Here is a 15973-nt window from a genome sequence, read left to right on the forward strand (position 1 = left end):
AAAATAGGGGGGAAATAAAATTTGAAAATGAATGGGGTTAGTTGGAAGAGAGATTGATGGGATTAATGAGAGGTTATTGGGTAGAATGAAATGTGAGATGAGGAAATCAAGGAAAGTGATGCGTGATGGGATGGATGAATGTGGATGAAAAAATGGGGAAAAGAGGAGAAAGAAGGGGGTAAGAGTGAGTAAATGGAAAATCATTTTGAAGGAAAAAACGAACTTAATCACAAAATTTGAAGATCAAATATTAGAGAGTAAAAGTCATAAAGTTGTGGATATGATGATAAACCTACTTGCTACGTAATTACGTCGACTCTCATTTGTTATTGAATATTTTGCAAACATGATATAGTTAGAGGTTGTTATGACTTAGACTAATATTATGGTATTTTGAACAATGATGATATAATTAGAAGTGGTTATAACTTAAACTAGTAATATGGTATTTTGTAATGATGATACAATGTGTGTGAATTTTATAAAATATTTTATGAATCAAATTTGATGGTAAATGTTCTATTATTTTTCATTAGTAATTTGATTCAAATAGTTAGGTTATTTAGTGATATTAAATTAAAAATAATAATTGAAATACTGATTCCAATGCAAAATGAGAAAATCGTTAGAAATAAACAAACATATAACTACAAAAAACTATTGTAAATAGTCACAAAAGACAATGGTGTTAAAATTATAATCAAAGACAGCTACAAAATGACAATGGTATTAAACCGTGGTAAAAAAAACAAACAATTCTGCTAGGGAACCAAGAGGGGGTTCAGCCAACTCCTGCTAACTTTCTAATGGGCTGGACCTCGAAACTCATCTTAATAAAAATAAGTTAATATACATGGATGTTTCTTCTGCTAAGTATCGGAATGTTTCTTTTTCATACCGAATGGATGTTCTTTTATATATTTTTCGATTTTTTTTTGTATTGCAAATGTAAATGTCTCTATTTCTTTAAGAATTTCATAATTTTTTTAAAATTTTAAAGATATCTAATTATTTTTTCCAAAATATAACTGGATATTTCTTTTGTTAAGTATTAGGATGTTTTTTTCCTATTAAATGAATATTTTTTTTTATATTTCTGTAATTGTTCAAGGACAATTCGTACTCCACCATTGCTTCCTTAAACAATTCCTAAAGCTGAACCAAGTGTAAGGCAGAGACTGAATTTAAGGATATCTACGTGATCTCTTTGACACGCATCTTCCCTATGGGTGAAGCTTCATATTCTTCGCTACCCGAGAAGGCCTTCGATTCGGGATCTCTCATCTGACTCAACGTGGACCTTCAATTCTGTGACTGTGACAGAGCTAAAGAAGCTTACATGCATGGCATCCGAACTCTCATACACATTCCAACCACCGATGGCGTTCTTGAAATGGGTTCCTACGATCTCATCACTGAAAACTGGGCTCTCCTTCAACAAACCAAGTCCCTCTTTGGATCACAACATCAGCAACTCAATGCATTGCTGTGTCACTTTCAGTCTGAGAAGTTGCAGAGTCTTGGATGAGGGCAGAGGCGGAGAGGGCCTGATGGTGAGAAAGAGAAGTCTCTGTGTGTAGTTGTTGGAGGTGGGTAGGTTAATGTGAGAGAGAAGAGGAAAGTTTTTATAGGTTTTAATTAGGTTTACTTAATCAATTTAAAATTTTTAAATTTTGAATTTAAAAAATTTAAAGTTAATTATTAATATAATTATAATTAATTAAGTTGTTCCATTCTTGACTGATTAGGAGTTAGTTCCATATACTTTTCCAAAAACAAAAGGCATCAGTTCATAAATTATTAACAAAAGGCAACGGTGTTCAAACCGTTGTCCAAATTAGTAACAAAAGTACAATGGTGTAAAATCGTTGCCTATCGAATTACGATTCTAAACCATTCATAATGATAGACAACAGTAAAAATCGTTTTTTAAAAATTATTATGAAAATCGTTGTGTATTAGAGTAACAAGGGCAATAGTTTTTTTTGTTGTCGTTGTCTTAGCTAAAAATTAATTACCTATTAGGATTAGTAACGGCTGCATATAGAACAATTAAAAAACGTTGTCAAAGTGTTGCCTAAAATTTCAGAGATAGTTTTCTGATCTATGACAACAGTTTTAGGCCGTTGCAAAAATTCTTATTTGTTGTAGTGACCACTACCACCCTAATCTCTAACTCTTTCTCATCAAGCTTTCATACTTAGCTACCATCATTGCTATTGCTGCCACTACCACTTCCATCACCACTACCACTACTATCATCACCATTACTGCCGCCTCTTTCTCTTTATTGCCATCACCACCATCACACTCTCCAAAATATTTCATACATACATGCACTATTGTCATTATAAAGTTCTCTCCTTCTACTTTCCTTCGATTCTTCCTTTTCCAACCTCATTACTATTTCTCTCTCACCTTTTTCATCTTTCTTTTTCTTATTATTCAATGTCTTTTCATGTAAGAATCATTCTTAAAAAATATTAATGAATCAATGCTATCATTTTTATTTTAATTATTTTTTTTATCAAACACAACCCCTATTTATAAAAGGTCTATATTTTTTATTTATGGTGAATAGAATGTTATGTGACCACTGTAAAATTTTTTGGTAAAAAAAATATTTTTGAGTGATAAAGTAAAGAGAATTAAGACAACTATCTAATTTCTAATTGAGATTCAGATTGAAAAAAATCAAAAAAGGAAAACACATTTACACACACAAACCTCCAAGCTTTGATCATATAGTTTAGTTTTTTTAGTGGAGGATGAATATCATTGGAATTTATATTGCCCATGTTTTTTTATTAATTTCATTAAATACTTCAATATACTTTTGAAGAATATAAATTTATCATATAACAAATAATATCACTATAGATTCTACTTTACATAACTACTGATGTATTTTTTCATGAAATGATGATGATTATAGAATGTGAATTTATTTGATTTACTGAACATTATCGAAGATAAGCTTGTGGTGGTGACAACAAATTAAATGTTAGTAGCTGAGAATGAGAGTTCGATGAGAAAAGAATTTAGTAATGATGAAAAATAATTAGAGATTGGAATGATGATGGTGAAAAATTGGAGATTGGAAGTGGAGTTGAGTAAGTTAGTAGAGGTAGTTTAAAAAATTTCGATAATTTTTAAGAGTATCATAATTTTGTCAACTGAAATTTATTTTTTTTAATCTAAAACCAGTTTTATTTTTTCGTAAGTAAATTTATCAGCATTTTAAATTTATAGATAAAAATAATAATTTACTCCAAAGAATATTAATATAGATTTAAAAAAATTAAATCTCAAAGTTAAACGAGATAAATGGAAATAATTATAGTTTTTTATTGAATAACAATAGTTGGTACCATAGTTATAAAAACGGATCGAACCGACCGTTTTGACTGAAAAATCAGTAAATTAGACTCTAATTGGTCTAGTATAGTCTAAAGACCATTTAAGATCTGGGAAGAATTGATCAAGTCGGTGAAAATCGGTCAAAATTAATAAATATTGGTGAAAAACTGGTCCAACTAAACCGCTCAAGAAAAAATTTTAAAATTGATGAAAATGTAATTTAAAATTGAATCCTCCTTGTACTACATGGTCCTCTTACAACTAAGTTATGTTATTTTTTGTTATTTCATATGCTAATTATTAATTATATAGTAAAATCGCACAATAATTTTTTAGATATTATTTTAATTTTATATTCAATTCTATTTGAACTAATTATATTTTTAATTATTCATAATTATTAATATAAATATTTTTAAATATGTATTAATATAAAATATGAAATATTTTTATTGATTACAATATAATTATTTTTTTTATGATTATATGATATTTATTAATATTATTTTTTAATAAATACATATAATATATAACAATATAATAAATATAAAAATACTTTGATATAAAAATAATTTTTAAAGAATCTTTATCATAAAAAATAATAAAATTTTATATATTTATTTAATAATAAATAAATTATAATTTATTGAAATTTAATTGTATTTAATATATTAGTTAGAATATATATTTTAAATTTTAATTTTAGAGTTTTAACTATTTTATATTTTATTTACATAATCGGTTTTACTAATTCAATCAGTAACTTATCAATTTAACCAATAAATTAGTAAACCAATAGTTTGATCGGTTCTATCTTAAAAAATTAAATCAGCGACCCGGTGCCGTTTTGGAACAAGTGATAAAAGTCCAACCTCCCAACTTCCAAACCCTCTTGAAACCCTTTCTTCCTTTCCTTTTCACGAACAACATAACACACTGTGAAGTCGAGGAGAGTCTCCTTCCGTCTCTCTCTCTCCGCCGCAACCTCCGACCAAGTATGATGTTTCGCAGGATCTGCTCCAACCGTTCGTCCTGGGCCCACAATGCTTCCCGACCTACCAACAAGCTCCTCCCCGCCGCTGCTCCCCCGCCGCCCCCGGGAGCGCGCGGCGTCATCACTCGCCGCGCCGCCGGAACCCTTGCTTTCCTGCGGTTCCTAGGTGCCACCACGTTAAAACCCTAGAACTCAATTATGCCTTTTTGTTTTGCTGAATACTTAATGTTTCTGTTATCAATCAATGCTTTTCTTTTCTTTTTGCAGGAGAATCCGGAATTAGAATCCGAGAGGACCATGCTAAATCAACCTCCATTGCTTCTTCCTTTGCTAGGTCAATGTCTTCCAAAGCATCAGATGAATCAGGAAGAAGAACAAGGCGAAATACTGATGAGGTTTGAATGTAGAGCTTTTTTATTTTAAATTTTATTGATTTATTTATTCACTTGTTTGAAAGGTTAGGGACGTAGTAGGTTTCAATAATTTATTATTTAACGATGTTTTAATTTTTCACTTTATTCTGCATTAGTGCTTCTTTGGCAATGACATTTGTAAGTTTAACATCCAACAATTAATTTGCCATGATCAGTTACTCATATAGACACCTCAATAAACAATACAACATATCTTAGTATAATTTCTCTCAACAATAACATAATATACTAGGAAGAAGAACAACACTACAATAATAAGCAATATCTTTACCCTCTATTATACTCTCATAATAGCGAGGAAGTGAAGACTCTCAACTAAGTCCATTAACTTATGAACTTCAATTGAATGGTATCTTTAAATATGATGCCTATTTATAGGCTTGATTTGCTAATTTCCTTAATCACTAAGTGTGAAGTTAGGTGGTGATTTTGGTTGACTATAGGTTTTTAACTTGGTTTTCAATTTGACTTGTTAAAGGCAGCAAGCTTTATCCACAATTTGAAGAACTTCCAGCTCATGTCATCAATTTCAGAACTTTGACAAATTAATTTAATTACCAACAACGTTTAACCCATGGCTAGACTCAATTGATCTTAAGTGTTTTACTTTTTTGTTTTGTACAGTATCATGAAATGGCTGTATCTTATGCCTTCTTTGCTGTGGTAAAGCTTAATGATTAATCTTATTTCAATGATTGTTTTATTAAATAATCATTTTTTTCTCCTGTATAGTTGGTTATGAGAGAATTCATAATGTTTGGTTGCTTTGGTTGAATGATTTTTAACATTAATTTTTTTTCTGGTATTGTACAAAAATAAAAAGTTTCAATGTAACTAAAAGTGTATGGAGTAATTATTTGTATATTATATAATGTTTGCTTTGATACTGGAGGTAAGTCAGGTAAAATCACAATAATGTGTATACTATACAAAAAGCTCTGCTCAAATTTTAGCTTTTTGTTCCATGTGTATGCTTAAATCAGCTTAAAATTGGGGGAAATAAAGCTTCTTAAGCTGTTTTCGCCGAATCACCTAAACAAGGTGAAAATTTTTAAAACAACTTTTCGATGGGTAAAAAGGGAGTTCCCGAACATGCAATACACAGTAATATTAAGGACCATAATATAGATATATTTATCATTTCCCTTTTTTTATAGACCAAAAAGGAGATAACAAATGTTGAAGATCCGTATAGTGCTCCAACATATAATATTCCGGAGAAGCCAGTGACATTTGTGGAGGGTGCATCCTACAGTGTCATCATTCTTGCTGGGCTTGGGATTGCAGCTGCCGCAGGATACGCCGTTTTCAAGGAACTTATATTTGAACCAAAGGAGTACGTGTCTAATCTTTTTGCTGAGTCTATGTTATGTAAGACCATAATTTAAGGTATTTTTGTCTGAATGTTGGCCTTCCAATGTATCTCATCTGCAGTCACGTTGAATCTATCTAATTAATTTTCTTCAATATTTTTCCCCTAACTTGATAACAGGTATAAGATCTATAACAAGGCTCTCAAAAGAATTCAAGATGACAGTCAGGTGAATGGAAAAAAATTTCTTTCCTTTCTTCCATATCAACTTTTGTGAATATCAAAATGCATTTTGATGCCAAAGAACCAATACAAAAATCAGGACTCAAGATTTTGTTAGTTGGACACAATAAGAAGCTTATAGTTCGGTAAATCACCATTTGTTGGAGCCATATATTGGCAACTGAAATATTTCTATATAGTAAGGTTTCTTAGCTCATGGAATCCAAGAAGATCTTGCTTTTAAGATGTCTAATTTTATGTTTAACAGGTTTTTCCTTGATGCTGTATAATCAGATGGTTGAAAATCTGGAATTTATAAACATAGAATCTTGGTCATATATACCTATCTAATCAGTCAAAACCCTTATATATATACAGAGTAAAGGTGTTGTTGATGTGTTCGGGACTTGGTGAAGGACTTGTATATGCTATATTTAGTTATTTACCAAACCTGTGTATACAAAAGGTTCTAAATTAATGACCCTTGACACTTAATTGAAGAATGATTCCTTCCACATTTTTGACAGACACTTAATTCAGCACATGCATTTTATTCTGTGTAGTAATTATTGCAAATGCCAAGTTTAGTTAAAATTTGCACATACCAGGCTAATCAAAGGATACCTTTGAAGTTAAATTTTGAATGATAAATAGTAGCAAATTCTCTACTGGTCTTTTTTTTACTTTCACTGGATTTGCCATGTACCAGATTAGGGTGAGGATTGGATCCCCAATTACGGGCTACGGTCAGGAGAGTAGAAACCGTGCTGCTCGCCAAAGAATTCCTAACAGAGTATGGACTGATGAAGAAGGTGCTGAGCATGTAGAGGTAAAGTTATTGGCATTTGGTCAATTTATTTCTAAAATTTCTAGATGACTACGAAACTTTATGAGGGCTATTTGCATAGATCTCTGGTATCAATAACTCATTAAAAAAATTTTGGTGGAGAGGGACATAAAGATGAAAAGAAAAAGAGAGAAAAGTTGGAAGATATCAAGATACTTATTTAGCACCATATCTATTTTGTCCGTAATATGATCCTCAGTTCTCACAAATATTTTCTATTTGGTTACAGGTTAATTTCTATATCCGGGGTCCGAATGGACATGGAAAAGTCTTTGCTGAGATGTTCAAAGATACAGTCGATAAAGAATGGAAGTTCATGTATTTGATTGTCGAAATTAGAGCACCTTCTCAAGCACAAATAATGCTGGAGTCATATATTCCAGCTTACAATGCAAACAAGTAGCTTAGAAGAGAAAGGTTTCTCTCTGCACCATTGCCTGATTACTCAGTCTATTGATTCTAGATAGTTAGCATGCTTCTTTTTTATACTAAGATTGCAGTTCTTTGCAGATTTTAGATATAGCACTGCCGTACTGTTCTCCTGTTTCACCTGGAACACACAATAAAAATGGATAGATGGGGGGGAAAATTAGAGAAAAGACGGAAGTCACAGTCTTAATTTCCTTTCGTTAATTTGTTCCATATGTGCATTTAGTTAGTTTACCTGCTGCAACTTGCAAATGATAGCTGTTGTCGCACACAATATCTTATGTTTGTTACATTACATTCTTGTCCTTCATGATTGGCCCAACTATACAACTAAACTCTTGCTTACACTAGCTAGTTTATGAATGTTGCTGTGGTTGATACTTGTGTTTTTTTTTTGTCTCTGTACGTTCTTTTATAACACACTATACTGTCATCTAATTGATATGGCCAGTCTGACCTCCCCGTCGTTTTTTTTTTTTCTAGTTTTACTGTGTAATTCTCTTTAAATAGACAAAATATCCAGTTCTTGTGATTTACATTTAAACAGAACTAGAACAATAAGAATTCTAATTGCATAAAGCGCTCAATGCAGGTATTCGATCTTTGGTCCTTTACTGGAGGCTGCACGATTCAGCGATCAGCATATTGACCACCTTAGCCAGTTCAAGTTCCTTAAGGGATAAAGTGGAAAGAAGGATAGACAATTAAAGAGTCGCAAATAAGATGAGAAACTGGATCCCCAAACTCAGGTTCAGTAATGTTTTTTTCTTTCATTTAGAACCTGCAGATATGAGGAAAGAGTTATGGACAGGGATCTTAGTTTTGATGACCCAGAGAAATTGCGTTGTCCTTGATGGCAATTGGGAGTGCCATGTACTTATTTGTTATTTTTTCAGTTTTTCATATACCTTGTTGTCAAAAGTCCATTGAGTTGCTGGTGTACCATGCTAATTTTTTAGAGATGAATAAGTAGGTGTCTGTAGTCCAAACAGGAAAAAAAGAAAAAAAAGAAAAAGAAAAATTGGATATGGAATATTTGAGGTTGATATTGGTTGCCTATTTCAAAATGGGAATGTTTGAGTGGATTTCTAACAGACCAACAACTATTGATATTGTTATGGACAAGGCTAATCATTCATTAATATCGAATAACCGAGTATACGATGTTATAAGTTTAGCAAACCTTAGTGGAAGAATAATAAAAGTCACAAAAGGCAATAACCTAAGACATTACTGAATCATGGAATTAAAGTTGGAAAACGGCTACACGAGAAAATGATGTACGTTATTAACTATCACCTGAGGAGTCTTACTGATTTAGGTATTGGAGTATTTTGCATGTTGTCCTCTCGACGTAGTTATCAACGTGATTTGGATTGGGATCCCTACTAACTTTTGAACTCGAAACTACTACTACTAGATAGTCTGAACATTTGGTGCGGTCTGAAGATCCTAACGTGTTGGGACCATGAGTGATTGTGATGTCAAACTACAATTAACCATCCAACCAATAACATCCCACAAGGAAAGAAAGTTGGAGAGGATGGATATGCTGACGTTACTTCTGATCCCAAGGATAGGGAACATCAAGATCAAAGTCCTTCTGGGTTTGGTTGGCGTGAAAACCAAAACACATGGTTGGCATTTTGTTGGATTAAGAGAAGACCATGATATGCAAGAGATGTGCCCCAACTTGCGAAGTGGTCTGGACAATCACGATCCCAAAGTCATTCAACGAGAGGTCATTGAGATAGTCGTGAAAGAAGAACTTTTGACCAAGGCTATGGGCGACATCACGAGGATGATTGTCACCGTTCCTACTCACCTCGGACGGACAAAAGAGTGTCTCCTCAGCCTGAAGAGAGCCATCGTGAAACCGGAAGGAGATCACGAACTGCATCACATTTGGCCAGTCTAAAAGGAGAACTCTATTAAGGAGTGAAAGTTTTAAAAGGCATAGGGATTCTCGTGAACATGTTATAATGGGCCAGACCACAAAGCCTCAAGATGACACTGCTTAGGTCGTGGTGAATATGGTTGTGGGGAAAAATGGCTTAGCAAAGTCTAGGAATGTAGTCAAGGAAGATATTAAGGCCGTCAGCTTGAAAATCCTTAAAGTGGAAAACTTCTTCATTGTGCAGTTCACAGCTGAAGATTTTCAATACGCCACATTAGATGATGATGCGCCATTAGTGATCATAGAAAAGTTGGAAAATAGAATTGTTAAGAGGATTTTGATTGACATTGGAACATATTCAAATCTACTTTTTCGAAATGCTTAGGATGCTTTGGGCTTAAAAGATCAACACCTAAAGCCACATCTCTCAGGATTAGTTGGTTTAGATGATCATGTTATCAAGTCGATTGGGGTGGTTGATCTTTTTCTCACAACAGGGAAAGGTGCTGATGTTCGTCCAGGCTGAGTTTGTAGTTCTTAAAGACTTACGACATATAATGTGATCTTCAGAGGGAAGAGCATTAATGATCTATGTGCTTTTATTTCAAGAAAATTTACAGTAATGAAATTTTTGACAACAGAAGGTCGAGTTGCTACTATCAGAGGAGACAAGGCATCTACTTTAAATTGTACAAGATGAGTTTTACCTTGAGAGATAAAGCTAAGGAAGCCACTAGAGTCTTCCTGGTGGATTTGGACTCCCGAATTCAAGAGAACCTGAGACCAAAACCTAATGGAAATTTGGAGAAGTTCCAGATTAGAGATAATGTTGATAACTACACCATGATTAACTGTATCGTCTCTTTCTCTCTGAAGTCAAAATTGCAGAACTTCTTGAGAGGTAACGTAGATATGTTTGCATTGGTACCATCTGATATGCCAGGTATAGATCTTTCATTTATATCCCATCAGCTTGCTATTGATCTACGGTTAAGCTGGTTGTGCAGAGATGTCGAAAGATATTCCCAGAATGAGCTATCAAGGTCAAGAATCAAGTCCAAAGGCTATTTGATACTAGATTTATTAGAGAATTAACTTATTCAACATAGTTATCGAATGTTGTAATGGTAAAAAAATCCAATGGAAAAATAGCGAATATGTCTAGATTATATGGATTTAAATAAAGCCTATCCTAATGATTGTTTTCCATTATCTAACATTGATAACATGATTGATTTTGCCTCGAGATATTGGCTACTAAGCTTGCTAGATGCTTATAGTGGTTACAATCAACTACCAATGCATCCACTAGATGAGGATAAAATTGCTTTCATTACTCTGGAAGGGATATATTGTTATATTGTAATGCCATTTGGTTTGAAAAATACAGGGGCCAGCCACTCATCAAAGATTGATGGCCAAGGTGTTTAAGCGGCAGATAAGAAGGAATATGGAAGTCTACATTGATGATAAAGTTTAGCAAAGATTTCGACTTGATCGTTGATTTGGAAGAGATCTTTGAGTGCCTCCGACTTTACCAAATGAGACTAAACCGAGATAAATGCGCTTTCGGGGTTTGGGGAGGTCAATTTCTTGGCTTTATGATAACTCAAAGAGGTATTGAAGCTAATCTTAAAAAATGTCAGGCTATACTAGACATGTCAATCCTCACAATCTCAAAGTGGTTTAGAGGTTCACAAGTTGGTTTACCGCTTTGTCAATGTTTTCAGAAGCTTCTTGATTCACTCGAAAACTGTCTCTCAACAATTTTCTTCCGACAAGTGCACCGGATTGTCGTCAAGTAAAAACTCACTGTAGAGTGAGGTCGAATCCCACAGGGATTGGTTGGTTGATCAATGTTAATTGGAGAATTGTTCTAGTTGAGCGAAATTAGAATTGAATTGGGATTGCATAAAGTAAAATTGGCGGGAAACTTAAATTGCAAGAAATTAAATGACAGAAATTAAATTGCGGGAAATCAAATGACAGAAGCTTAAATTGCAAGAAATTAAATGAGAATGGGGATTAAGCATGAAATTAAAGAAGCAGAATATAATGAGAACGGGTAAGATCAAAGTAGGTGATTCATTGGGTTTTAGGAGATATTGAACTCTCTAGATCAAATCATTTTCATCTCTTCCTCAATCAATGCATTCATTGACATTGTTTGGCAATCTTAGATGATTGGATCCCAATGTCTTGGCTCACCAATCTCTCTAAGCATGAAAAATTGCCCAATGTCTTGATTTAATTGCTCATGGGAAGAGTTGAAGTTCGGTCACTGATTATACCACACAAATTCATAGATCAAAGTATTGCTAGGATTAAATGTCACAATATGCATCCAACCCCCAATCTAATCCAATGTGAGAAAGCAATTCTAGCATGAATTCTTCATCCCTCTCTCAAGGATCCGAAGAATTCCAATTATGGATAGCTTCTCTGTCAAGACAACTATCCAATTGAATTAAGATCGAAAGCTTTCTAACAAAAATCAAGAGAAAAGAAAGAAGAAGAAGATGAAAACTACTATTGATCCATTGAATTACAATAGAGCTCCCTAACCCAATGAAAAGGGGTTTAGTACATCATAGCTCAATTCAAATTATAGAGAAAGAAAATTGCAGAAAACAGAAACTAAAAGAAAAGTGCAGAAAATGAAATCTGGGTCCGAACTCCCAGAGCCCCCTCAGGGCCTCCCAGAGCTGTTTCAATCTTCAACAATTCTTCTATTTATAACCCTCTTCCCATCTTCAATTGGATCAAGTATTTGGATGCGGGCCTTTGTCTTGACTGAAGCAGGGATTGATTGGATTGGCGCCTAATGCAATTGAGGAGAAGAGTGTGTCAATTGTGTCTTTCTGGTATTAAAGTTGGAGTAAACATTTTTGGGCAAACGTTGAGTCAAACGTCCCTTTAAAAATTTGGGTTCTGGTTGCTGTCATTGGCGTTTGACTCAACGTTAGAGTGCCAACGTTCTTCTACCCACGCGTACGCGTGAAGGCTGTGTTTTTGCCCATTCACGCGTGCGCATACACCACGCTTACGCGTGCATTGCCATTTTTCCCTTCCACGCGTACGTGTCACAAACGCGTGCGCGTCGATTCAAGTTTCTCAATTCCAAATTCTGAGCTTTTCATCGCGGACGTTGGAGGCAACGTTTGAGGCAACGTTGGACCTCCAACGTTCGTTTGGTGACACATTCGCGTGACCCACGCGTGCGCGTGACTCACGCTTGCGCGTGTATTTAAAAATTTTCTTCTTTCACGCGTACGCATCATTGACGCGTACGCGTCGCCCAAAAATCCTTTAGCTCCAGAATTGAATATTTTCAATGACGTTGGAGGTAACGTTGGTTCACCAGCGTTCCCTCCAACGTTGGCACCCATGTTTTCTTTTTCCAAAACGTTGGGTTCAACGTTGATGGGCCAACGTTGATGGGCGAACGTTGGCCGCTCCTTCTCTTCTTCCTTGCTCTTTTTCTGCTTCTTTCTTCCTATCATCAACCAAACAAACTCATCAAAGGCTTGGCATAATCACAAGATTTTGCATCTTTCATAATACTAATCAATCCTTGCATAAATCTCATTAAAATGCATAAAATTAGCAATGTTTGATTGAATCAAGACAACCATGAATTTCTCATCCAAACACTTACTTATTGCCTAAGAATGCATGAAAACCAAGTAAAAACTAATGAAAAAGGCTTGTGAAACTAGCCTAAGATGATTTGTCATCACAACACCAAACTTAAATCTTGCTTATCCCCAAGCAAGCAGTAAAGCATAAGGAAAATGAATGAAAACAGAGGGAAGTATAAGCTCTTTATTGGCAGACACTGCATGCTGGTTAATGGGGTTTTCATGCATGGTGTCTTAATGATTCTTATTTTGTGGCTGAGGTATAACATTCCTCTGGATCCCTGCTTGGATTACACAAAAAATGAGACTTGTTATTGCTTGGTCCTTTGTTTTTCTTGCTCTTTTTCTTTTGTTTGAGACTTATCGCTTAGCTGGGGCTCAATGCTATGTGGTAAGACAGCTTTTTAGAGTAAGCTTTCAGCCAGCATTTCCGCCCCAGTTGGTTCAAGATGCTAGGTGTTGAAATACCCCTATGGGCTTACTTGCTCAAGCCTTTCTTTAGCACACACACATCACAGGCATTTAGCTTATTTTGTTCTTTGGAACTTGATGCCCAACACCTCTTTGGGTCACTAAATGTTTTGTCTCAAAGTAGCTCTTGATGGTAGACTTTCAGTTGGCAATCCCGAGTTAGTTAACCAAAGTTTCCAGGTAATGAAGCACCCCTTAGAACCTAGTTATCGAAGCTTATCTTTGTACAAGAACATCACAGGCATATATCCAAATCTCAAGCCATTGGTGCCCACCCTTGTTTATTCCTTTTTGTTTCTTTTTTTTTTCTTGTATTTTCTTTCTTTTATTATGGACCTCTTTCATTTGTCAAGCCTCATGAAATGTAACTCAAGTTCATATTACAAAGTCATGCCAACCTCTAACCTTATTCATAAATCAACTAATGAACCAGTACATACCACCACATAACCTTATTCTGTCTCATATTAAACCAGGCTTTTACTCTTTCTCTGTTTCACAGTAATTTTTCTTTTATTCAAGCATGAAGAACAAAGCATATAATTCAAGTAAGATGAAAGTGAATCAAGCACTTAGACTAGCAAGCCACAATAGCATGAAAACAGACAGTAAATAAATCTAATAGGACACTAATCAACAGGGGACATTTGCACTTTCAATTAGCATATTTAAGCTAAAGTCAGTCAAAGAACAATACAACCTCTTGTAGTCCATTTGTTTCCTCTGTGTCATCATCATTGTTGGATTTCATGTCCTTCCTTTGTTCATCCACATGATGATGTATCTTTCCTTCCAAGAGATTAAATGACTTCCTACAAGAGATATTGAAAGTTGCTTGTTCCCCAAGCACTTGAGAGATAGTTAGCATGCATGTATGCTTGTGATTCTCTAAACCTAAGTTGGTGTGGAAACACCAAACTTAGTTCATTGCCTACTTCTATATGCAGCAGAATAAATACATGCATGAAACATCAAGTAATTTTTATTAAGAAAGTAAACTATGAACTAGAAAACAACTATAAACTAGAAAATAAATTCTGAACTAGAAACTAAACAATAGTCAAGTAGTTTTTTCTGATTGTTTGGAGCTGATGACTAGTCATGCTGATGGTTACAATGTGTTCTTTAATGAATTCTTTGGTGGAACACCAAACTTAGAATTACACATTCACCCTTGGATTGTTTTGGTGTGGAACACCAAACTTAGATCCTTGCAATACAGATAATCTACTTAACTCTTTTATTGAATTTACTAGGAAAAGGAAACTACCTCTTGGTTGGGTTACCTCCCAACAAGCGCTCTTTTAATGTCATTAGCTTGACACTTTGTTCATGAATTTCTTCCTTTTCTTCCAATTTGTTAAGAGGAATGACCTCAAGTAGAAAAAGGGACCAGTTAATGCTCCTTGCTTTGAGTGCTTCTTCCCAGCAAGCATTCTTTTGTGATTGGCTTGAGTGAACTTGCTTATTGGATCAGCAGTTGGATTGTTCTTTGACCTTCCTTTTTTTATGGATATGATCCTTTGTTTCTTGGTCACAATCCTCATTTTGGTGCTTGTAATTACTGCCTTCACATCTTTGATCTTAGAACTTGGATATTGTTGGATGATTGGAGCATCTTCTTCATTAAGAGCTTCTTGAATTGGTGGTTCAATGAACTGACCCTCTATGCAACTCTCTGTTTCATTGGAGTGTGGGATCTCTTGGTTGGTTTCCTCCCTTTCTTCTACATGATGTTGCATTGAGTCATTTGGGAGTGAGTTTGCATGTTCCTTTGTCACTCCTAGTAGCCTCTGTGGGTATGGTGCTTTGGGCTTGTTGATGAGTCCATATTTTCCGATATATTTTGGCTTGATTTGAATGGATTCTAGCATATGAACCCACAATTAAGCATCAAAATAGCATACTTTTGTGTTTGATCCCTAATTTAATTCTAAATGTGAAAACATGCGTTTTAATGCTTAGATTAGTGATTTTTTATTCCACTTTTGTGTCATTCGATGCCGTGATATGGTTTGTGAGTGACTTCAGGCCTTAGAGGCAAGAAGGGATGACCAAAAGTGGAAGAAAGCATGTACAAGGGAGGAAACATGAAGAAAACAAGGAAAGAACACACAGCAAAGTGTGCGTGCGCACGAGTACCTGTGCATAGGAACAGGTCAATTTTCAGCCGCGTGTGCGGACGCACATGTCTGTGTGTCCGCACAGGTCCCTGCACGTGATTGCATTAATGAAACATGTGCTGCGCGAATTTGGAGGCCTCTTGGCCCATTTTGGAAGGTTGGAATGCTGTTTTGGAGTGCTATATGAGGGGAGAGTCAACACATATGAAGGCATTAGGACTTAGACTTAATTTTTACATAGTT

General features: G+C 34.8%; 1 protein-coding gene across 1 annotated transcript; it reads left to right on the plus strand.

Moving 5' to 3' along the window:
- The first annotated feature begins 4208 nt into the window (after nt 1–4208).
- Nucleotides 4209–8665, plus strand: LOC112776833 (probable mitochondrial import inner membrane translocase subunit TIM21). The gene is made up of 7 exons (XM_025821094.2): nt 4209–4520; nt 4622–4749; nt 5946–6124; nt 6281–6329; nt 7032–7151; nt 7399–7586; nt 8191–8665. Exons 1-6 carry the CDS (start codon nt 4358–4360, stop codon nt 7570–7572), a joined length of 813 nt encoding a protein of 270 aa, XP_025676879.1. The 5' UTR covers nt 4209–4357; the 3' UTR covers nt 7573–7586; nt 8191–8665.
- Nucleotides 8666–15973: the final 7308 nt, after the last annotated feature.

Source organism: Arachis hypogaea, chromosome 19, assembly GCF_003086295.3.
Source record: "Arachis hypogaea cultivar Tifrunner chromosome 19, arahy.Tifrunner.gnm2.J5K5, whole genome shotgun sequence".
Taxonomy (NCBI): Eukaryota; Viridiplantae; Streptophyta; class Magnoliopsida; order Fabales; family Fabaceae; genus Arachis; species Arachis hypogaea.